The 23,407-nt window shown below is 41.2% G+C and overlaps 5 protein-coding genes across 8 annotated transcripts; 2 read left to right on the top strand and 3 right to left on the bottom strand.

Moving 5' to 3' along the window:
* Positions 1-840: 840 nt before the first annotated feature.
* Positions 841-3,268, bottom strand: LOC132793520 (uncharacterized). Its single transcript, XM_060803481.1, has 2 exons — positions 2,598-3,268; positions 841-1,947 (listed from the first exon to the last, which is right to left on the bottom strand). Exons 1-2 carry the CDS (start codon positions 2,836-2,838, stop codon positions 1,049-1,051), a joined length of 1,140 nt encoding a protein of 379 aa, XP_060659464.1. The 5' UTR covers positions 2,839-3,268; the 3' UTR covers positions 841-1,048.
* Positions 3,269-3,418: 150 nt separating this feature from the next.
* LOC132793518 (mesoderm induction early response protein 1) lies at positions 3,419-7,203 on the bottom strand. Its single transcript, XM_060803480.1, has 3 exons — positions 6,390-7,203; positions 5,720-6,324; positions 3,419-5,618 (listed from the first exon to the last, which is right to left on the bottom strand). The coding sequence occupies exons 1-3, from the start codon at positions 7,099-7,101 to the stop codon at positions 5,142-5,144; spliced, it is 1,794 nt and encodes a 597-aa protein (XP_060659463.1). The 5' UTR covers positions 7,102-7,203; the 3' UTR covers positions 3,419-5,141.
* Positions 7,204-7,727: 524 nt separating this feature from the next.
* LOC132792579 (lysophospholipid acyltransferase 6) lies at positions 7,728-21,692 on the top strand. 3 transcript variants are annotated; one of them, XM_060802005.1, is made up of 8 exons: positions 7,728-8,433; positions 17,504-17,727; positions 17,797-17,965; positions 18,040-18,210; positions 18,571-18,918; positions 18,978-19,310; positions 19,380-19,632; positions 19,743-19,956. In XM_060802005.1, the coding sequence occupies exons 1-8, from the start codon at positions 8,335-8,337 to the stop codon at positions 19,817-19,819; spliced, it is 1,674 nt and encodes a 557-aa protein (XP_060657988.1). In that variant the 5' UTR covers positions 7,728-8,334; the 3' UTR covers positions 19,820-19,956. The 3 variants fall into 3 exon arrangements, with proteins under 3 accessions (XP_060657988.1, XP_060657987.1, XP_060657986.1); XM_060802004.1 differs by having other exon boundaries at positions 19,380-19,647; XM_060802003.1 differs by having other exon boundaries at positions 7,732-8,433; positions 19,380-21,692.
* Positions 13,120-15,915, top strand: LOC132792578 (proteoglycan 4). 2 transcript variants are annotated; one of them, XM_060802002.1, is made up of 3 exons: positions 13,120-13,534; positions 13,598-14,298; positions 14,332-15,915. In XM_060802002.1, the coding sequence occupies exons 1-3, from the start codon at positions 13,525-13,527 to the stop codon at positions 15,826-15,828; spliced, it is 2,208 nt and encodes a 735-aa protein (XP_060657985.1). In that variant the 5' UTR covers positions 13,120-13,524; the 3' UTR covers positions 15,829-15,915. The 2 variants fall into 2 exon arrangements, with proteins under 2 accessions (XP_060657985.1, XP_060657984.1); XM_060802001.1 differs by having other exon boundaries at positions 13,121-13,534; positions 13,598-15,915.
* A 271-nt stretch (positions 21,693-21,963) lies between the features above and the next one.
* Positions 21,964-23,225, bottom strand: LOC132792584 (activating signal cointegrator 1 complex subunit 1). Its single transcript, XM_060802014.1, has 2 exons — positions 22,874-23,225; positions 21,964-22,811 (listed from the first exon to the last, which is right to left on the bottom strand). The coding sequence occupies exons 1-2, from the start codon at positions 23,113-23,115 to the stop codon at positions 22,010-22,012; spliced, it is 1,044 nt and encodes a 347-aa protein (XP_060657997.1). The 5' UTR covers positions 23,116-23,225; the 3' UTR covers positions 21,964-22,009.
* Positions 23,226-23,407: the final 182 nt, after the last annotated feature.

Genomic DNA, 23,407 nt, shown 5'->3' with positions numbered 1-23,407 from the left:
TAACCTCGAAATCACTTGATGGAATGACAATAATTAAATATTATTAAAAACATTTTGTATATCATAGTTTATTAAAATATAAATATTTCTTTATTAGTCTATTAATTAATTTCAAACCTAACATATTTGAAAAATATAATCAGCAATATTAATTTCAAAAAGCCGACTAGTTATACAACAAAAAAAAATAATAATAATTTATCTTAATTTTAATATGTGTTGCTTTTAATATATTTATTATATGTATTCGAAAGTATTAAAGAAAAGCCACTTAAGTTACAAGTACTCTTTTGTAATAAGCAACACTGACGATTCAAATATTTTACACCTCAGTAAAGAGCATTCAACTGTCGCATTGAGAGTGAAGTAAACGTGAGCACACAAAGAGAACGAAAGCGAAAGAGCGCAAAAGAGAGCGAGCACATTAACGGCGCATGTGGCGGTGGCGCGAAAATATGGCCGGTGGTGGCGCGCATTTGTTTTTGTTGTTCTGCTTGTTGTTGTTTCTCTAGCCCGTTTGTGGTTGTAGTTGTTGTGTTGTCGCTTGCCAGAAACAACACCCTTAAGGAACTTGTTTTCATCTCGTGCCTTGGCGATTGCACTGACAGAAAAATGTTGTGCTCGCTGGCTTGAAAATTCAATTTAAACGGTCGAGCGATCGTCCGATCCGTCCGTGGCCAATTCGTCTCTGCCCTTGTTGTTGGCCAGGCGAATCATCAACGACACACTACTTGGCATTGTGGATGAAGAGAAGAGCGAAGAGGGGCAGGTAAGAAGCAGGTGCTTAACATTTAACAGGTAAACGCAAGACAGACATCCTTTCAACAAAACATTATGCTACGTAGATTTTTCTGTATTTTTGTTACTGCTAGAAAACTGATTACATTCTATGTACATATGTACTATGTATGTGTGTGTGAGAGAGCGAACGTGTGAGAGTGTGTGTGTCTTCTTTTTGTCAGTCATTTTGTTGAAGATTTTAATACTGTAAGCTAAGCTTAAAATGTACCATAAAATTATGTTCAACGTTGCGCCGCCGACTTGGCTGTCAGCCAAATTCCAACTCCTCGATTAGCACATTTTGGAGCTTTTGACGCACGCGTAGCTTGCGACGCTCGTCGAGACGCTGCAGGAATGGCATTAGGCTCAACAGGAACATGCGATCCGCGTCATCGGCCGCGTCAGCGATGCTCGATGCCTCGGTGTTTGTGGCAGCATCCATGCTGATGTACTTGAAAGGCAAATCGGATGTAGGGTGTTGCGATTGCAACTGCAACTGAGGTGGCTTCGTATCGGGTTCACTTTTGAGGCTGCTGTTATTGGATTTGCTTGGCTTGCTTTTGCTTATGGGCAACGCCATTTCCTCGTCATCGTCCAGCACTTCGATAGTAAAGAGACTGGGATCTGGTGTGCAACTGTCGCTATGCTGTTTATGCTGATTGTTGCCATCCTCATCAATCTCTGAGGCAGCATCCTCATCAAAGTCATCGTCGTTCAGTTCTTCACTATTCACATCACCATTGCAGGCTTCCAGTTTAACACGTTTGTTGCGAGCTGGCTTGCAATCACGATCCTCGAAGAACGAGCTGATGTCCGAGAAACTCGGTTGATGCAACTCTGAGTCGTAGCTGTCGCTCAGCTCACAAATGGGTTCGGTGGCCACCATGGGCTCAAATTTCATGCCCCCATGATCCAGTATCAGATTGTTGTTCTCTGTCCAATGGGAAATTGGCGGTGTTACACGTTTCTTGTGGTTGTTGCTACCACCACCACCACCACCCCGAGTGCGTGACTGACGCAGGATATTCTCATGCACAGCATGCTCCATAAATCGCATGTCGTTGTAGAAGCGCCATGAGGAGGGCGATTCATTCGACAGATTGTTGCGTATGTACACCTTGCGAAAATTGTCCCGCAGATGTCCCCATTTGACCCGGCAAACGTCAGCTGCACGTCAACGAAAAGGAGAGAAGAGAATGTATGATCATTTATATGTATGTGTGTGTGAGTGTGTGTCGTTGTGTATGTGTGTATAGTGACTGTGAGCGGCAACAAGAAAAACCGCAATACGTAATGCAAGCACAAACAAATACGGTGATTACTCGTTAAGGTGCACACTGCACGCATAAGATCAACTGATCATGTTAGCAATAAATAAGAAATAAATACGTCAAGTATATGTATATACATATATATTTGTAATACTATATCTGATTGAAATGTAAGTATGTATGTACATATATATACACTTTTTTAATATTTTTTTATTTCTAAATGGAATATAAATTAAAGTTATTTTAATTATTATTAAATATATAAATATGTACATATATACATATTTACATACATATATTCTACATTTACATTTTATTGCCGCTCTTGCATAACTATGCAGCGGCACCTGTTCGCCATTTTATTTGTTTGTGCTATTCTTGCAAAAGTTTGTTTGCAGTAACGGCAACATTTCGCCATCTTGTACACAAATTATCAGTACACAGACACAAGCACATTGCTATACGTGTATGTATGTATGTATTGTAGGAATGTAACAATCAGAGTTTTAGAGTTGTTAGCTCGATCTTTCGTTTGTTACTCACCTGGCAAATTAACATCCTTGCCGACGTCAAACCAAATTGGCGTAATATCGCTACGCTTTTGGCCGCTCGCATTGTTTCGCAACCAGAGCACTGGGCGACGCGAGACGGCCGCAATGAGACGCTTGACTGTCTCAACTGGCAGCTTGGCGGTGTTGGTAAACGTAAAGGAGGCGGACGGGAGCGGCGGCGAAGCCGTTAATGATGATGACGCATTGTAAGCCAGATCCATGCTGCTACTCATGATGTTCACTTTATTATTGTTGATGTTGGTTGGTGATAGGTCCGACTCGCGCAGCTCAAGCGCTACACCAAGACTAAAACAGAGAGCGGCAAGAGCAACAGCAGAAAAAACAAACTACGGGCACGCCACGCCGACCACGACGAGACGAGACACTGCTTTTGCTTGCTGTACGGGCAATAACGACGACAACCAGTTTACGTGCCTTTTGGCTGCGGCTTCTCACCAAGACCAAGACGAAGGCAAGGCGAAGGCGCAATGGAAATGCTCAAGACTGAGAGTCAGAGAGAGGAGTATTTGTGTCTGTGTGTATGTGAGCCGACGTGATAGGGCGAGAGAGAAAGAGATCAAAAGGCAGGCAGCACAGGGCTCAAAAAAAAAAACAGCAGACAGGCTTCACTTTGCTTTGCTTTGCGTTGTAGTTGATGGTGAAGAACACAACACCGGCCGACGACGCTCTTCAGAAACTGGCAACGACGGCAGCGAGGCGACGACTACTATCCGGATGTTAAGCTTCCGCTGGCGTCGTGGGCTGGCCGAATGTCGCCGCTGTCTCGTGTTCGCTTTACGGTTGTTAACTCGCTTTCTGCGGTTTCGGCCCGTGACGAATCGCAAGTACGCTGCTTTACAGTGGAGCACTATGCTAAGTTTTAATGCTGGATTGCTCTAAAGCTACAAAGTTGTTGTACACATTAAAATTTAAAACAATTTTCTAATTCATAATGAAAAAAAGATAATCAAAAAGTGGAAAGTAAACTGAGTTTTTCTTAAATATATTTATTTTACAGCAAGCAAAAGAGCTATAACATAATATCATTATATTAATTCACTAGTACCTGTAAAATAGTTATTTAAATTTATTACAAATAAAATGATCCATATAAATTAAAAATTTAAATGCAACATTTCAACATTGAACATAGTTACAATTTATTTATTTATTTTATATTACTATAAGAATTTGATTAATTACTCATAAACATGCAAATGAGATTCTGAAAAATCACCAACTTGGATCAAATAATAGGTATTCCACTGTAAGAATATTCGTATGAATTTCCTGTAAACATAAGTATACGTTATATTGTCTGTGTTTATTTATGTAATCAAAATCAGCAGGTGTTGCTATTTGTTGTTGTTTTTGGCATCTATAGCAAAGGTCCTAGCGCTTAGAAGAAGAAGAAGCAAAGAGTGGAGCACACATCACAGGCCACAACACAAATATGCTGCTCTACGCTGAGGATTGTAGCGTGCTCTTTGTTGCGCTTTGTTTATTTTTAACAAAACTGGATTTTCACTACGGTCCGCTGGCTGGGCGGACGGACGGCTGGATGGTGGAGCCCATGGAACGTGAACGTAAAATGTTCACGCTACGTCAGTGAAGCTTGCGGAAAAAAAGAGAGAAGAGGCTATACACACATGTGCACGATAGATACACAGGCACGCACACATAGGGAGCATTACGAGCGTAAGCACAAAATCCAAGCCCCAAAGCACAAAACTTCATTTTGCACGATCGTCAGTCGGTCGATCGCCGGTTTTGCCATTCGCCTGGCTGCTTCTACTATCTCCAATAAGTGTTCTCTATGCTCGTGTGTACGTGCCTGTGGCTTCGTACGTACACACAGACAGAGACACACATGCTCACTCTGACAAAGCTATCTCTGTGTGTTTGCGAAAATGCAAGCAAAGCGAATACGAGAATTGACTACTTGGAATTTCTTGACAAGGGGAGGAGGTAGTTATTTTATATGTAGCTGGCAACGTTGTGTACATTGCTGAGCTGACATTTGATCCTTGACATTGAAGGAAGAAACAAGAGGAATAAATGAATGATAAACATTGAACTCAAGAATTATTCACGTAAAATGCTTTTGTAATAAATCCAGCTTGAATTAAATGTCCTCAAATCAACACCCTTTTTTTTTGCCTTACGTTTTTAAATAAGCTTTTGATCGAAGCTTTTGCACCTGCTAAGGACTTCCATTTCGATTAATAGAGTTGCGATTTCGTTTCGATAATTGCGAGTTGGTATTTGATGTATTAGAGAATCGACAATTATATTTATATATTATCTGTATGCTACACATGTAATGAATGTTGGATTTCGTTTTCAACCTAATAGTAATTAATGCAAAATGCCATCCATGATGTCCACAGCTGCCACCATCGTTTGTTGAGTCGAAAGCGCCTGCGCATTTTGGCTCAATTGCTGTGTGTTATCGAACCGATTTTATCGATGCCCCTGCCCCACTGGTTGAGAACATTGTATGCATCCCATGACTGTGGCCCCCAATAACAATGATTCAGCTTAAACTATCGATCGTTACATTTTCAGCGTCCTGCTCATTATCCTCGTTGTCCAGAGCAAAGGATGCGCCGCGTTTGCGACTAGTAGCGGATGCATTTCCTCCTCCTCCACCGCTTCCACCACCAGCGTGGCTGCCCGTCATAATCGAGTAGTTTTTCGTTGTGGATTTGCGTGCAACTGTTGCTGCAGCCTCTTTGTCCAGTGCGGAGGCTTCGGTGTTGACATTCGCATTGCTATGACCATTACTGCTGCTGCAGCTGCTCGCTTGAGACGAGCAACTGCCATTCCCATTCCCATTGCCAACACCTGCTGCCGTTGCAACATTGCTGGTAATGTTGCCATTGCCACCTTCGTTAAGAAACACATCCATATGATCGATGGTATCGTTAAGGGCAAAGCTTTGATCGCGACGTTCGCTCTTCTTCCACAGGTAATAGAACTGTACAAGTTCGCGCATGGTTCTTGTGCGCACCTGAAACGATCAGGATACAGGATTTGTTGTTGTTTTGTTTAGAAGTCGCTGTCGCCAGTGCTTGTTGCTGTTTGTGGCGACGACAGCGTCACGGCCTTTACCTGATTCTGCCGGATTTGATAGAAGTCCTTGCCAAACTTATGAATGCCCTCCTCGAATTTCTGGCATTCCTCCTCCGACCAGCTACTCATCGTATCGCTCAGTGGCAGGACATTTAAGCGCTTTCGGCGCAGCGCCTCCTTGAAATCGTAACCGCATTGCACCAGTAGATGCAACGCTTGCTCATTATCCTTGACCACCGATTCCGAGTCCAAGTTAGCTGTTGTTGGATTCGCTGTTGCAACTGTGGCAGGCGTTGCTATTGAGGCTGCGTCTTCTGTGATAGCTGTAGTGTTCTCTTCGCCCTCGGCCATGTCAGCGACAGCAACAGCAGCTTCATCTGTTGATGTGGTTAGTGCACGAGTCTCCTGGATCTTGGCGAGATAATCCTCGACCTCACGCTCAGTCACTTGACTGGGCTCCCAGATGAGTTGATCCTCGTTTTCGTACGGCAATATGTCGCCATACTGTGAAAGTCCTTCGGGAATATCAGCCTGATAGTCGGGCCCAACCATAATGATCTTTCTCGCATCATCCGACTCCGTGTCACTTTCATCCTCTTCCTCCTCCTCCTCGACTTCATCGAAGAGCGTTTGCAGCGGTGTAACTAAAAGCAATGTTCAAGATTTTAGCTTATTGTGAAATACATTTAAGTATATACAATTAACTTACAACTTTTTAGATCTTCCATGGCGTGCAGTGTTTGCTGTGCACTGCTGGCAAAGGTTTCACCCGGATACAAGTCCAACAAATGCGAACGATGCTTTTTGCTGACTTCTGGCGGCAAAACACCTTGTGCTTCATGGTGTCCAGCGTCAACATCATTGCATGATTCCGCTGGCAACGTTGTGCAATCGTCTGCAGTCATCGTATCATCATCTGTTTGAACAACAGAGCTGCCTGCCTCTTGGCCAGTTGCAGTAGTTATTGGTTCATTGGAGACCTCGTCAGCGCCTGTTGACATTTGCGCATTAGCAGCCGAGTCTGTTTCCTGATGCTGACGTTTTGTGGCACGTCGTCGCCTCGAACTGCCGCTGGAACGCTTAAAGCTGCTGGTTGCGACCGGCGATGTGGTTGGCATACTACTGTACTTGGCCAGCAGTTCTTCGATGGGCATTTCGCTCTCTTCGCGCAGCGTGGCGATCTCATCTTCGGGATTATGTGCCTCTTGGTCGGCGAGTGCTTCCTCTTCATTTAATGTAGCCTCGTCGTCAAAGTCGTTTACCATCATATCAATAGTTGGCTCAAATGTGGTGTCTGCCACCGATGAGGAGGGTGACATTGGTGGAGGCTGCACGCTGCTGCTGTCCGAGGTGAAGCTCATTGCTGGCGATTTGCGGCGCTCGCGCTTCGTTGGCGTTATTGTTAATTCGCGTCCCGCCATTGCAAGAGTTGCTGGCTTGTTTGTTTGCCCTCCTCAAATTGTCAACGATTCAGCGTGACCGTACGATGATATTACGAATATGCTGGTCGCTTCTAAACAGAAAATGTATACAATATATGCAGTATTCCAGCTTACTGAGCATACACGGTTGCTTTTAAAATTCACTATCGATAAAAATGTGTTATAAACGAGTTGTCAGTCCTTTTTTTAAATACTACAAAAAGTATATAGTGGATTGCATATTTCTATTTCTGGCTGTTATTCCATTAATCAGGGGTTTTTTATTAATAATTATTGATAGAAGGGTTCCAATATATTAAAAAATATTTGTAAGTTTATTTGTTGTAATAAAATATGTGAAGATATTTATAACTCGCTTCTAATAATAATATGTGGTTAAAAAAAATGTAGCAAAATATGTCAAACGAATATATTTAAAAAATTGTAATAATTATTTTAAATTTATTTATCCGCCCAAACGTTTATTCTTCGGTATATTGAAGTAGAGTGGTATATTCGATAGTTAAAAGTACGGTCACCCTATACATCTCACATATGTAAGGGCGAACCGCGCCATCAAAATTAATAATAATATTTTGTTATTCTTTTGTATAATTGTCGTAGTTTCAGATACGACAGTTTAAGTACTCAGCACACTTTTGCTTAATAATTTAGACTTTCGTGAAACACACACACAGAAGCGGATGTGTATATTTTTCGGCATAACACACAACATTTCTTAATTAAATCGAATCGCAGTCAGTCAGTTTCATTCTCTCTTTCAATCGTGTCGGACGCGAGCAGCGCAAGTACGATTTGTAGCGCAAAGAGAACGGCCATTTTGACGCACGCATTTTGTGCGATTACAAAATACAAAAAAAATACATACATAATCCACAAGTAATAAATATACTTCCAAAAATTATTGCACAAAAATTTACAAGTGAAGCAAAACGTGACCCAAATTTGTGGGCGGAAGAAGAAGCCACAGGCGAGACAGCAGCAAAAAAGGTGCTAGACGACGCGTCGTGTCTTTATCTGTGAATTAAGTGCAAGAATTTTCCATTCGCGTTGAGAACGTACGCGCGACAGTGGCGGTGACGGCGTTTCCTTTGTATACAGCAAGGCAGGCAACACGCGCTTTATCATCAACGTTCCCAATTCTTCAGTTCAAATGAAGCAATAACGAGGACAACGCCGAAATCAAAACCGCAAAGCAGCAACTAAGCTAAAATGCTCGAATCACCAACAAATATTGAGAGTAGTGATTGCTATGATGGCAGCCGCATTTTTACCTGGCTGGCCGACATGGTTGGGCTCTCTGTTGATTTGGTAAGTAAAATTGCTGCTTCCCCCTCATTCTGTTCCCCTTCTGTGTTGTGCCCGCATTTGTAATAATCGTGTGTGTGAGTGCAGCATTTATTAATTGTTAAACACCATCAAAAAATATAGCACAGGATTATTTTGCCTTGTGTTATGAACGTGTGTCTCTTTGTATGTATGTATGTATGTATGAATGATGTGTGAGTGCTGTCAATATTTCACTGAAGGCTAAACGCCGGCTGCATATGTATTTCGTTTTAAGGTTACATTTCAGCTATTTTTGCCTCCCTCCCTCCCTCATTGCAACCATACTATTGCTTTGTTGCTCCCTCGCACCACAACGAAAACAGGCGCAACACGTCATTGGGCAAAGTTTTCGATTGTAAGGCGTTTCTTTTTGTTTTGCAAGCACGCGTTCATTCATGTTGGACTTAGAAGGCGAGCTTTAATCCGATTGGAATTTATGTAATTTATTCCTATTTAAAGCAGAATTGTAAACAATTTTGGCGCTTCCAATTAGTCGTTCAACAAAAGCACTTTTTATTTACCGTTTATATTTTTATGGATGTATTCTGCTCTACTTTGTGTACATTTCGCTCTATCACGCTGTCATTAACCTCTGTCGTTCTGTTGTCGTGTGTGAATGTTTGCATACAAATAAATATACGTACATATATAATATATTTATTATTTGTGCAATCTGGCGGCACACGGAATAAACTGACTTAAATCAGTGTTTTCATATCAGCGAATTAAATTAATATAAGGTTGCTTTTGTCCACAAGCTGCCATTATACGTATATTTATGAACTATTTTGATTAGTCGGTCGGCACGTGTATTTAAAACTGATGCATCACTTCATCAAATTGTGTAATTGGACGAGTTGGGTGCGAATTAATCACAGCACTTGTCGCCCGTTCTGCCAATTGAGCAAACAGTTGAAACTGCAGTAGATGAGACACGTTTAACCTATTCTCGCGCTCTCTCACAAACACACACACATGCACATATTAAACACATGGATAGCATTTCACATTTGCATAATGAACACGGCATGAGAACAACGAATAAGAGCGAGCGAGGTGGCACGCTTTAAGAAGAACGAGAGGTTATTAACGGTGCAAGTCAAAAGCACTTGAAACGCATATGCACATGCACTTTATGCTTGTAGTAGTAAGTAAGCTCGTCTTGTGGTCCACTTGAGGACCGACATTAAACCCGTATTATTGAAGGGTCTGCTGCCTGCTAATCTAATGCAAATGCAAGCTAGTTACCTTTACGTAGTGGTTTTTTACTTAGTTTGTCAATTGTGTATTAAAGTCACTTGGATGATCTAATCCGCAATGCCGTCAGCGTTGCCGACAAATGTAAATGTGAGAGCAGCACGTCAAAATATTTGTTAATGTGCTTCACACAATACATTCTACACAAACGCATATATAAAGCCGATAAATTTGGTGGCCTGATGTTTCACACAGTTGCCTCTTGGGGGAATTCTTCTGTTTTTTTCAATAACGCTTCTGAAAAATTCAAATTCAAAATGTCGCTTTTTGTTTGTAAACAAAAATTAGCAACAGCTGTGAATGAGAGAAAGAGAAAGAGAGACGGACAGCGTGTGAGTCGATGACTCAGACAGCGGAGTTGAGTCGTCATGGGCGAGACATAGCTCACGTTCACAGGGTGTTTCAGGTACTATTTATGGTGACTGCTCTATAATAAAGAGTTAATTGGCTCGCTCAAAGCTTTTTTACTGTATTTTCGTATTACGTGTGACACATTTCAATTCGCAAGAAGGTCGCCCACTGTGGTGTGTTTATGTTTGTGTGGGTGGTGTGGCGTGCTGTGGTGTGATGTCTGTTGGCGTGGTGTGGTGTAATCGAGCAATCGTTGCTACCAGCTTATCATTTAGCACCAAATATTTTATTAGTTTTTTTTATTATGTAAATTGTTTCGAAGGCCAAACCCAAGCACGCAAATACACAAAATAAATATTATATATGTACCAATGCACACTCGACACTTTATAAGCATTTTCTGCTTAAGCTACAAAATTGGCCAAAATACAATGTATTATTTCGTACATACATACATATGTGTGTGTTTTGGCAGTATTAATTAATGAACTGCCGCAAAACAGCTCCCAGCCGGCTTGAAGACAACTGTATATCTCGAATCTCCTCTTTTCGCTTGTTGTTTTCTTTTCATCATCACCCACGTTTTTGGCCCTCTTTCTTTCCGACTGCATGTGGTTTTGTTGAATTTATTATTTTTTGCGCATTTTTGACATTTTTGCTGTTTATACGCCGCACTCAAATGCCACAACAACAAAGCTAAATGCGCAGCAACAGTTTTTGACTCTGCAAATTCTGTGAACCTGAACTGGTTCATGTGTGCACAGAGCAAAGGCCAAAGTATCAACAGTAATAATAACAAAAAAAAAGTCTGTAAATCGTAATTGACATGCGTGTCAACCAGTTGCGTCGACTACATAGAGAAGAGCGTAACAGAGAGGGAGGAAGAACGAGTGTGTGGAAAGTGAGAGCGCGATAACAATTGTTGCCATTTTCACTTTACCGAGTTGGGGGACAAAATGTATTCATTTACTAACGTTTGTGACCTTAAGTTATTTGATATATTAATGCTAGAATGAGTTGTTGCCACCAAATTGCGTCAGTTTGCTACCATCAGATAGTCTCTCACCCTCTCTCTCTCTCTCTCTCTCTCTCTCTCTCTCTCTCTTGTTCTTTTAGCTGACAACCATCAGCTGTTGCTTCCAAATGGCGCCACTTTATTAGTTTTTGTTTTTGTGTTTTTTGCTTTTTATCATAGATGTGGAAATTGCCGGTTTGTTTCGGTGATTGTTTGCTCAGCTGTTGGCAAGCTCATCTCTCGATCAAATAATATTTAAATGGGAGGTTTAATAACAATCGTAGATCGGTAAGCGATATGTATCCACGTTCTGGTCTGTAGCAATTTAGCCAAGCTTCGGCGCACAGAAGATGTATTTAACGTATTTTTATTGCGCGTACACACAAAAATTTGTTGTTGCTGCTTTTATTGTTTTTATATTTATTTATAGTCATCACGCCACCTTTCTGAATGCGGCTATTTGGCGATTTTGCTTTTTCACATTTGTGTTTCATGTTTGGCAAACTTGAGACGGACAACAGTGTATTTAATTAAATGATTTATAGTCTGCTATTTTTTATTGACTGCATGTGCATGCAACAATAGCAACAACATGAAGTGTAAAAATCATTCACACGACCGCCAATTGTTTAATGATCGATGCGTTCTATTGGCAACTGATGGCAGATTGTCTGATAAAATTCTAAGTCGCTGCACGCGGCTGAATTTAAGAGCTTGCAACATTGCAAGTGGTTTAAGCTGCCCCAAACAAAAGAAAATCAATGGAAGCGAGAAGGGTAGGCTGAATGAAGAGTGTCTGCAGCAACAAATTGCTGCATGCAGCCAGATTAAATGCATTGTTGTGCACACACTGCTTGCCACCGTGAAGTAGGGCTTATCTGTAGCATACAGCTTTATATGTCGTGGACGGGACGAAATTGAGAGGAAGGAGCATAAAGAATATTTGAATTTCAGTCAATTGTATTTCAATGTTATGGCTTAAAGAGCTGTTGTCACAATTATATGGCGATAACTACGTTGTGTCTGCTTGGCTGAGCTCATTTGCTCAATTTACCCGTTTTACCTTGGGCTCATAAAGAGACCAGTTTCGGGCAAACCGCACAATAGGTGAGGGCTCTACTCTGTCTGTTCGCCCCACCCGACTGAGAAACAAAGGCCTTGGCATTAGCTCAGCAAGTCGTTCGACGACTTCCTTCCACATACTGTACATGTAGTCATCATTATGTATGTAACTTGCGGCCCATTTAATACAATAGTTGCTGACAGTATTGTTTAATATTCTGAAAATACTTGCAACACATTAAATGATGTGCAAGTTAAACTAGTTTTCGGTATACGATTATATTACAGTCAGAGCAAGAAGAAAAAGTACAATTTTCAAATTTGTTTCGCTTCCAATCTTCTAAGACAAGATTTCCCTTTCATTGGCCGCATAACTGAGAGCTTGGTGAACACGAATGTAGCTTGTGCTCCATGAATTCCACCAGATGCTATCTTGAAAACTGGTTGATCAACATTCGTTGTGTGTGCCTTGCAACAGTAGAAGTGATTACAACATAAAATGAGTTTGGTTGCGAGATTCCGTTGATGGACAGCTTGGCAGATGACATTGTATCTTCAAGAACGAATGAAAGCAGTGAAAAACGCTTTAGAAACATCATTACGCGAGGTCTAAAACCTTTAACTGTAATTGTTATAATTAACACAATAATGAGCAACAATGCATTAACCTTCGATACTGGAAATTCAAATAACAAAGGGTCCAAAGAGCATCCCGGTGAAAAAACCGTAAATGAGTTCACATTTTTGTAATAGAATTATTGTCTTGATTCAAACGTATCAGTGCATTTATATTTCGACTGAGGTTCTTATATCTGAAATGCGTCAATCGCAAAATAGCGCTAAAAACACCTCGAACCTAAACTTATCTTTATGACGCACAAATGTTGCCCCCATCAGGCCACGATCGCCTTTGTTTTTAAGACCTGCGACGCACTTATGCTTCGCCTTGTAAATATACCAATACAGTGGTGGCTTGTAGAATGAGCATGCTTTGAATTTACAGTTGTAGAAACTCATGAAAATAACAAAATTCTTTGATGACTTTGTCTTTACTAGTCCTTGAACTTTAACAAATATACTGCGTTTTCTTTTCAACAATAACAAACATTTCCGAGAACTTGTAAAACATAAGATAAGAATGCAGCGTCTGTGTGAGACCGAGTGCCAATGTACTTTACTTGCATTACACTCATTATTGCCACTTTTTACTCTAATTAACCAAATTACCAAGGGTCTAGTTAACATGAAAACACTTGAGACTGGTTAGATAGTAAGATGGTGTATAAAAGCCCTTGTAGGTTGGTCCAGCTACAATAATTACAAAGCGAAAGCGGTAAAGTAACATAGTGCCCTAGTTAGTTATCCTTTCAACCAAAACCGTGCTAAACATGATATCTCGTAAGTCTTGCATTTCACGTGCTGAAATAGGCAATTGTTTCACAGTTGGGTTTCTCCTTTCAGTTCATATTAAACTTGTAGCCTTTGTGGCTGCAGCAATCACCGTTGCATCCTCAAATGCCCAACACAGAGATCTGCGTCCAAGTTGCAACAGTCTATCTGAAGGCGTACATCTAGTTGATCCTTCCAGATGCGACGGCTATTACGTCTGTACGAGGGGCAGAGCCGTTCATTATAGCTGTCGCTTTGGTCAATTCTATGATGAACTCAGCCAGTCGTGCAAATTGTCCAATTTGGTTAACTGTTTAAATTTTCGAGGCGTAGGCTTGCGTGTTACGGCAAGTGTAGAAAACCGTCTACAGCCCACAACAACTCCCCCTTGTGAATCCACTACAACTCCTTGCAACCAACCACTGACCACCACCTGTGAACCAGAGAAAACAACGACACCTTCCTGTGAACCAGAGAAACCAACTACTCCCTGTGAACCAGAGAAACTAACTACCACCCCTCCTTGTGAACCAGAGAAACCAACTACGACTTCTTGTGAACCAGAGAAACCAAGTACGACTACTCCTTGTGAACCAGAGAAACCAACTACTCCTTGTGAACCAGAGAAACCAACTACTCCCTGTGAACCAGAGAAAACAACTACCACCTCTCCTTGCGAACCAGAGAAACCAACTATTCCCTGTGAACCAGAGAAATCAACTACTACTCCTTGTGAACCAGAGAAACCAACTACTCCCTGTGAACCAGAGAAAACAACTACCACCTCTCCTTGCGAACCAGAGAAACCAACTACTCCCTGTGAACCAGAGAAACCAACTACCACTCCTCCTTGTGAACCAGAGACACCAACTACTACCTGCGAACCAGAGAAAACAACTACCACCACTCCTTGCGAACCCGAGAAACCAACTACTCCCTGCGAACCTGAGAAACCAACTACTCCTCCTTGTGAACCAGAGAAATCAACTACTCCATGTGAACCAGTGAAGCCAACTACTCCTTGCGAACCAGAGAAACCAACTACTCCCTGTGAACCAGAGAAACCAACTACTACTCCTTGTGAACCAGAGAAAACAACTACTCCCTGCGAACCCGAGAAACCAACTACTACTCCCTGTGAACCAGAGAAAACAACTACCACCACTCCTTGCGAACCCGAGAAACCAATTACTACTCCCTGCGAACCCGAGAAACCAACTACTACATGTGAACCAGTGAAGCCAACTACTCCCTGCGAACCAGAGAAACCAACTACTCCCTGTGAACCAGAGAAACCAACTACCACCACTCCTTGCGAATCAGAGAAATCAACTACTACTCCCTGTGAACCAGAGAAATCAACTACTACTCCTTGTGAACCAGAGAAACCAACTACTCCATGTGAGCCAGAGAAACCAACTACCACCCCTCCTTGTGAACCAGAGAAACCAACTACTCCCTGTGAACCAGAGAAAACAACTACCACCACTCCTTGCGAACCCGAGAAACCAACTACTCCCTGCGAACCTGAGAAACCAACTACTCCTCCTTGTGAACCAGAGAAACCAACTACTCCATGTGAACCAGTGAAGCCAACTACTCCCTGCGAACCAGAGAAACCAACTACTCCCTGTGAACCAGAGAAACCAACTACTACTCCTTGTGAACCAGAGAAAACAACTACTCCCTGCGAACCCGAGAAACCAACTACTACTCCCTGTGAACCAGAGAAAACAACTACCACCACTCCTTGCGAACCCGAGAAACCAATTACTACTCCCTGCGAACCCGAGAAACCAACTACTACATGTGAACCAGTGAAGCCAACTACTCCCTGTGAACCAGAGAAAACAACTACCACTCCTTGTGAACCAGTGAAACCATCTACCACTCCTCCTTGTAAACCAGTGGAATTAACTACCACTCCTTGTGAATCAGTGAAATCAACTACTACCCGTGAACCAGAGAAGACATCTACCCGTGAACCAGAGAAGACATCTACCCGTGAACCAGAGACGACATCTACCCTTGAACCAGGGATAGAAACTACTCCTCCCTCATTAGCACCTCCACAACGTATTCCCAGACCTCTTGTAACCTTCATGAGCTTTTCTAAGGAAGACTGTCACACCAGGACAGATGGCACTTTCCTTCAGGACGCAATCCACTGTCGTCAATACTACGAGTGTCAGGGCGGAGTACGTCTGTTACGCAGATGTCGAATTGGCAATTGGTTCGATGTCGAAGCTGGAGAGTGTCGAAGAAGTAGGCTTGTGCTCAACTGTCCTGCAAACCGAAATTAATGAATTTTTCAAATAACTTTGGCATTTTTTGATATATATGATATAATACAAATAATTGAATAAAATTTAATATATTATTAAACATTATATTATGTTTTACTACTCTAAAGCTTTATTGTGGTTTGTGCTTTTGTGCTATCTCCACGGTTAGGCGCATTCCACTTACTGACCGATAACCCACAAAGTCATTTCAATCGCAATTATTTATTTCGTTTCTTTAGATGTTGATAAGCTATCGTATGGTATTTTTGGAAACATGATCTTTGTTTGATATGCAAATAAGTCCCAGCATTGAAATAGAGAATAACTGCTATTATTGCTTGCAACTACATAGTTATCCTATTAGTGAACAGCTTGACATAATATTAACAGCTGTTTTTTAGCTGCATATTTATAGATTTGTGTCGTTGATGGATGATTGGGTAATGCTCTATTTTCTTTGTTGTTCATTTCACGTTAAGTGGCAGCTGATTACATGTTTTGAGATTGATTACAGCACATTAGCATTTACTTTTTTCACTGATTTCAAGTGGGGCAGACAACAACAAACATAATATAATATAATATGTGTATATATTTGAGCGAATTAAGATTGAAGTTGCAAGACTGGTGTCGTTAATTGATAACACCACACTCCACTCACGTCCGCCCCATGAGGGGTTTTAAGAATAGTAATGCCTTGACAATGAATAATCACTGTGCACCGAGTTATCGGTGCATGATTAGTGATGGTCTGATTTGTCGGGGCCTGTCGTTATCAGCGCTAAATTTGCCTCACCCAGGCGCTATCATGGGAATTATAAACTACCGAAAGAGAATTCAATGAAACCAAGAGTGTGGGGAATAAGTTCAGGATCCGACAGTTGACAATTACCATTTGCATTTGTATTTAAATCTAGAAATAGGCTCAGAATGTTATTTTGTAAGACGTTCAATTCTTTAAAAATACAAAAATCAATGAAATTGCGAATGAAATAGAATTTTAATTGAACTCGAAATTAAGCAAGTCCATAAATTAGCAATTAGCAGTGCAATGTCGTCAACCCATTGCAATTGTAGCCAAGGTGCATGCTACAACATATGTACATTTGTATGTTCTTATGTATGCACATATTGAAAAAGACAACTGCCCTACGAATTTACAGATAGTCGTTTGTTTTGACGAAGACTGCTCGAGGCAGTTGAAACAAACTGACAGCATTTGCATAGAAAGTCAAGCAACGGCCAAGGTCAATGCAACTGCAACTGTACAACGATCAGAACGCGTGATTGTGATCTGTGATCACGTTCAAGAGCAATGTACGACAACAGCTTCGAGTATAAATTTATACAATACGTATACGTAAGTGTATCTGATAGATGCGCATACGTAAATGTAACTGCTAGATGCTGTATATGGCAAACGTTGCGGTTGAGAGGGGAAATCAATTGCTGAACTGATGTGTATGACGAAAATACTATATAAAGAACTGTTATCAACTACGTTAGAAGCCGTTGAATGTTCTACAATCAATTAACTTGTTAGAATAAGACGCAATTTGAATACTGCTTACTTATTTACAGATAATTGTTTCATGTCGTAAATCAATATATTAACATTAAAATTAAGACTAGTTTGTGTTTTAATTTCGTAGCACACTTAATTAATGACAAATGATTTTATTTTGTTTGACAGGTCAACTTCTTAATATGCCAAATATCAGCGCTCTTCCTAGCCTCGCTCTTCCGTTCGTTTCTCCATCCATCTAAGGTGTCCTGCGAGGTGCGTCACGCATTTGGATTGTCATTGGGACTGACCTTTGGCTACTTTTGCTTTGGCCAACAGGCAATTCACATCGCTGGACTTCCCTTAATATGCTACATTGTCATACGCACACAAGATCCACGCATTGTTCAGAGGTGCGAGACGCTTTGAAATTTGATGCTTGCCTGTCGACTTTTAAACTGATGTAAAATATATATCCACAGGAGCGTCATGCTGGTGGCCATGGGCTATTTGCTGTGCGTGCATCTGATGCGTCAGTTCTATGATTACGGCTCCTATGCTTTGGACATTACGGGACCGCTCATGATCATCACACAGAAGGTGACCAGTCTGGCGTTCAGCATACACGATGGCTTTGTGCGCAAGGATGAGGTGAGAGTTGCACACGCATTCTGATGACACTCTCATCAATTAATTGCTAATGATTCAATTATTGTATTGATCAGGACATGACAAAGGCGCAACAGTACCATGCCATTAGGAAAATGCCGTCGGCACTGGAATACTTCTCGTATGTATGGCATTTCCAAAGCCTGATGGCCGGCCCCTTGGTCTTCTACAAGGATTACATTGAATTTGTCGAGGGCTACAATCTATTGAAACGTCCAGCATCAAACGTAAGTGGAGCTCACACACAGGCATGTGCCGACAGTTTGAGGGGCAGGTGATTATGTGGTCGCCTGCATAATAGAACTGCAGTGATTTCATTATCTCTGCTGCTGCCTGGCTGAATGGGTTGGTCTGACCTCTTGAAATGCAGCCACACAACAACAGATAGAGGTGGAGAACAGGCCAATAAGGGTTGACCTTACTATTCCTCCACTGTCTGGTATTTGGCTTCTGCTTTTTGTTGTCTGCCATCTGCTGCTGCTGTTTGTCAGTCAGTCTGTCTGTCTGTCGGCCTGACTCATCAATTTTCATTTGCAGTTGCAGCATTTACAATGATTTTCGATTTCATTTCATTTTTGGTTTTGCAGGCCAGCTTGGACAATGGCAAATCGGAATTGGTGGTGGAGCCGTCACCTACGAAAACCGTCATACGCAAGGTCCTTGGCAGCTTGGTGTGTGCATTCATTTTCATGAAGTTTGTCAAAATCTATCCTGTAAAGAATATGAAAGATGATGACTTTGTTAATGGCACCAGCATACCCTATAAGTTCTGGTATGCCATGATGGCAACCACCTGCATACGCTTTAAGTATTATCACGCCTGGCTGCTGGCCGATGCGATTTGCAACAATTCGGGCTTGGGTTTTACCGGCTACGATAAGGACGGCAATGCCAAATGGGATCTCATATCCAACATTAATGTGCTATCATTTGAGGTAAGTTCTCAAATGTCCTCCAATGTACTATGGCACCTAATTCATTATTTCTATTACAGTTTGCGTCCAATATGCGAGACGCGATCAGCAACTGGAATTGCGGCACAAATCGCTGGCTGCGCACACTCGTCTATGAGCGTGTGCCCAAGAAGTATGGCACACTGTTGACGTTCACATTGAGCGCCGTGTGGCATGGCTTCTATCCAGGCTACTACTTGACCTTTGCCACTGGCGCCCTGATGGTTACAGCTGCGCGTACGGCACGTCGCATGTTCCGACACCGCTTCCAGAGCACACAGGTTACGCGCATGTTCTACGACATTCTTACCTGCATCACCACACGCATTGTGATGGGCTACGCTACATTCCCATTTGTTCTGCTTGAATTCATGGTAAGATCATAATTAATTGATGATTTCAACAAAAGTACTGATGACATTTTCTTTATGTTTGCATTACAGGGCAGCATCAAATTGTACCTGAGATTTTTTTTGTGCCTTCATCTTATTTCACTAGTGACCATATTTATTCTACCAAAATTCATACGGGGTGAGCCGCGCACACAACGGTCCAGCAGGAGTTCCGCCGGGGCGAATGTGCCGGTTTCCACGCAGAGCGATGGCAATATTACGGCTGCTGTCGATCAACCGCTGGCGGTGGCCGCCAGCACCGATGATCTCAATGCCAATGATGAGAAGGAGGACGGAGTGGAGAGTAAGCATGCTAAACGTAATAATGACACAATGCCACAGCAACAACAACAGCAATCGCTACAACACGATCTAAAGCAGAATCAGTCACCAATACTCCAACCACGCCCACAGCTTCTGCAGCAGCAACAAAGTCCGAAGCCAATACAACACCACAACGGTCAACAGATTTGCGCTCGAGACGCGGTTAGTGTGCCGCACGATCAGTGTGAAATGGATCAATTGTCCAGCAAGCTGAAGGAGAAGATTGAAGCGGAAACCAAAAATATTGAGGAATTTATCGATAAGACTGTTACCGAAACTGTTAGCGGCATCGTTGAGTTTAAAAACGATCTGATGCGCGACATTGAGTTTCCCAAACTGAAGCTAGCCGCCGGCTCAGTTAGTAGCGGTGCCGCCAATCTGGTGGACGCTGCTGCCGCCGGTCTACGCAAACGCAACATATCCTCTGCCCACGATAGCAACAGCAACAACACAAACAACACTAACACCGCCAATGCATGCGCCGACCATGCCCCCGAGGAGAACAGTGGTGCGTTCTTGAAGAAGGAAATCGATGCAATCAATGCTGTCGTCCAGCAGGCAAATGTTTTGCCGGCTGTGCTCAGCAATGGTCATGCCAAATAGTAGCTGGTTAATGGATACAAATGCCAGCTGCATTAATCTGGACAATTAACAATTGATGATGAATCGGCTGGGATTGGTCTATTGGGGAGACATAGGGAGTAGGTGCTGCACACACACAGACACACACACACACATACGACACTCGCGGAACAATCGCACACTCTGAAACAAAAACTAAAACACTAAACGCACACAAAATTATGAAGAATTATTATGGATAAACCTAAAATATATATTTTGGTTTCAACAATATTATTTATAAAAGAAATCAATTTAAAAAGAGTTTATAAATTGTTTTTACAATGCATGTATGTATAATTGATGATATATACACATATATATATAACAAACGAATTATTGTATAGTTGTCTAAACTAACTAGCCAAAATAATAGTTAAGTACAACAAAGGATATCGATTGATTCATGTTCAAGTGTTTTTTGCTCATCAATTTGTATGTATGTTTACCATTATTATTATTGTGAGCAACAGTAAATGAATAATGCTATATGAAATGAGTATGAATTCGAAGATGAATATCATTTTTTGTATATTGAAATATCTAAATGTGCTTCTTTAAATGATTACGTATAATTGTTGTTAATTGTATGTAAAACTATGATGCATGTATTTCGTTGTTGGTTTGTTAAGCGTGAGCCACGTCGTAATGGATACTTATGGTATCCACATATAAAAAATGTATGTATTTAAGAATTCTTCCACTATGTACAATTTGTTTACATGTTTACCATATAGTCTATGTATGTACAAGTGCAAAAACAAACGATAAATGATAACTAGGAACAGCTTATTTTAACCATTCTTTATATATGTATACATATATATGAAGAAGGGAGAAACCCCACAAAGCGCAACGCGCACGAACAAAACGTAAACTAATCTTACAAAAACGGCACCAATCAAATCCTCTTTCCAGCCTTTAAATAAAACTGAAACAAATATGAATTGAAAAAGAAATATCACATTTAAAATAACAAATAACAAGTCAACCAAAACTCAACTTTAGACTGAAGCTATTGAAAAGTAAATACTGAATATGAAGCAAACAAAAACGAAACACGCGTAGTTCAAGTTAGTTATTAAGGAACATTAATTTTAAACCTGTTCGATATTAATATTATTTGTTGTTCACATATTTTTTTCTTGCAATATATGTATGTGTGCCTGTGTGACAAGAACAACTAAAACAATACAGAGACTGTTGAGACAGACGAGCAGCCTCAATGATCTTTGTACTCCCCCCCTATCTTCCCCAGCAATATTGCTGGACTTTTTGTATGTTTATATTCAAATCAAACCTCTACTCCTTTTTGTAGCTTAAGCACATTTCACTCCTACTACTACTATGCGTATATAGTAATTTGTTTAAACCATTTTTTTGTTATATTGAAATAAATGTAATCATCACACACAAGTATATATATATGTACATATATATATATGCATATGTATATTTTTTATATTTATAGTAATAAAAGAGAAACCACAGAATCAACAAACAATACAAATACAATGCCAGAGCACAATATGTTTGGATTGTTAACGTTCCTCGACCTAAAAGAAGAGAGTCCTTGTCAGAATGCCAACAAGGACAAGAGTAATGCACAAACTAAATGCTCACATACACACATGTATATGTAATAATAATAATAACAAGACAATTTAAACAAAATAAACTGAATTCAATCGTGTATGTGTGTAACATTTGATGTTGGATTTATTTCGTTTAGATCGTTAGAATTTCAGACTGCCCGTTATCTTGTAGAAGTCCTCGACCTCCCTGGATGACTTGAGCACACACAAATGAACCTCGTTGCATTGTGCAGTGCCGAAATCAAAGTCGCTAAAGCGTTTGAGTATCTCGCGGCCATCGAAGGAGCTGTTATTTTCCTCACGATAGCGGCTATTCAACACCGTCATGTGGAGCTTGATGTTATCACGCGTATTGTTATCCGTGGCACAGAATCCGGTTGTTCGGAAATGCTTAAGACACTTATCGGCGAATTGTTGAAGCTGTGGTGACTCTACACAGGCGTAGAGCACTCGTACTGAGCTAGGATCATCGTTCATGATTTCAAGACCCTTGACTTTTAGTTCAAATGGTGTGGTCAAGTCAGCCAACCATTGGCGACAGGTTTGCAGCTCATTGACAGCGTTCTTACGCTCCGCATCATCCAAGAGCACATAGACGCCCAGAGTTAAATGAATGCAACGTTCCGATATGAATAGCTCCGAATCTATGCCAGGTAGTTGGGCATCTAATATCTTTTGTTTCAGCTCCATGAAGCGATCTTTTACTTGACCAGAGTTTAATGGTACGGCCAGGAAATGAGTTGGCCGCATTCGTTTGCGTAGGGAATCCAATAGAAGACGAACTTTTCGCAGAGCGGAGCACACATTGCTGCGTTCATTAGACCTGATGATTAAATCGTTAGAGGCATCCGTTTGACGTGGCACGTGGATGGTAGTTTTGCTCTCGGTTTCAATGCGACGCTTTGTTGAGCCCTTGAAGCCAATTAAACCACCATAAAACGATCTGTCGAAGTGTGTCCAATTTAATTATAATGCATACGAATATTAAGGCAAGATAGAACTCACTTGGGCACATGCAATGCCAGTTTGAAGCTGCCGTCGGGCTGTTCTTCAATGTTGCACTCGGTGCCGTCGTCCTCGTAGTCATCATCTCCATAGAGATCCTGTTCCTCATATCCCTTGGAAGTTGAGCTCTGGTTTTTGGAATTCCATTTGCTGCCACCGAAATCGTCGTGCACAACGTTAACACGGTAGTTGCGATTGTGGCTCATCCGTTGAGTTGGCGGCGCCAGAACGTTGCGACTCATTTTTTTTAAATAAATAAGGGAAACTTAAACGATGTGGTGGCCTTCACAGGGAAAGCCCAAATGTCTGTTTCCTTGCCGGTTTGTTTCAGCGATGTCACATTTTCGATGTTACATTCCGATTTCGATAGATATCGGAATAATACTGGCATCTTAAAAATTACCTATAATGTGTTTTGATTTTAAGCGATAGGATGACTTAGATCAGAATATAAATACTATTTAATATAGATTTTCTATAATTATTACCTTATTAGGTATTTTGTATTTTAACATCACTTAATTATTTTTGTTT

Source organism: Drosophila nasuta, chromosome 3 (genome assembly GCF_023558535.2).
Source record: "Drosophila nasuta strain 15112-1781.00 chromosome 3, ASM2355853v1, whole genome shotgun sequence".
Classification (NCBI taxonomy): domain Eukaryota; kingdom Metazoa; phylum Arthropoda; class Insecta; order Diptera; family Drosophilidae; genus Drosophila; species Drosophila nasuta.
Note: the sequence above shows the minus strand (reverse complement) of the source record. Positions and strands in the feature narration are given on the sequence as shown.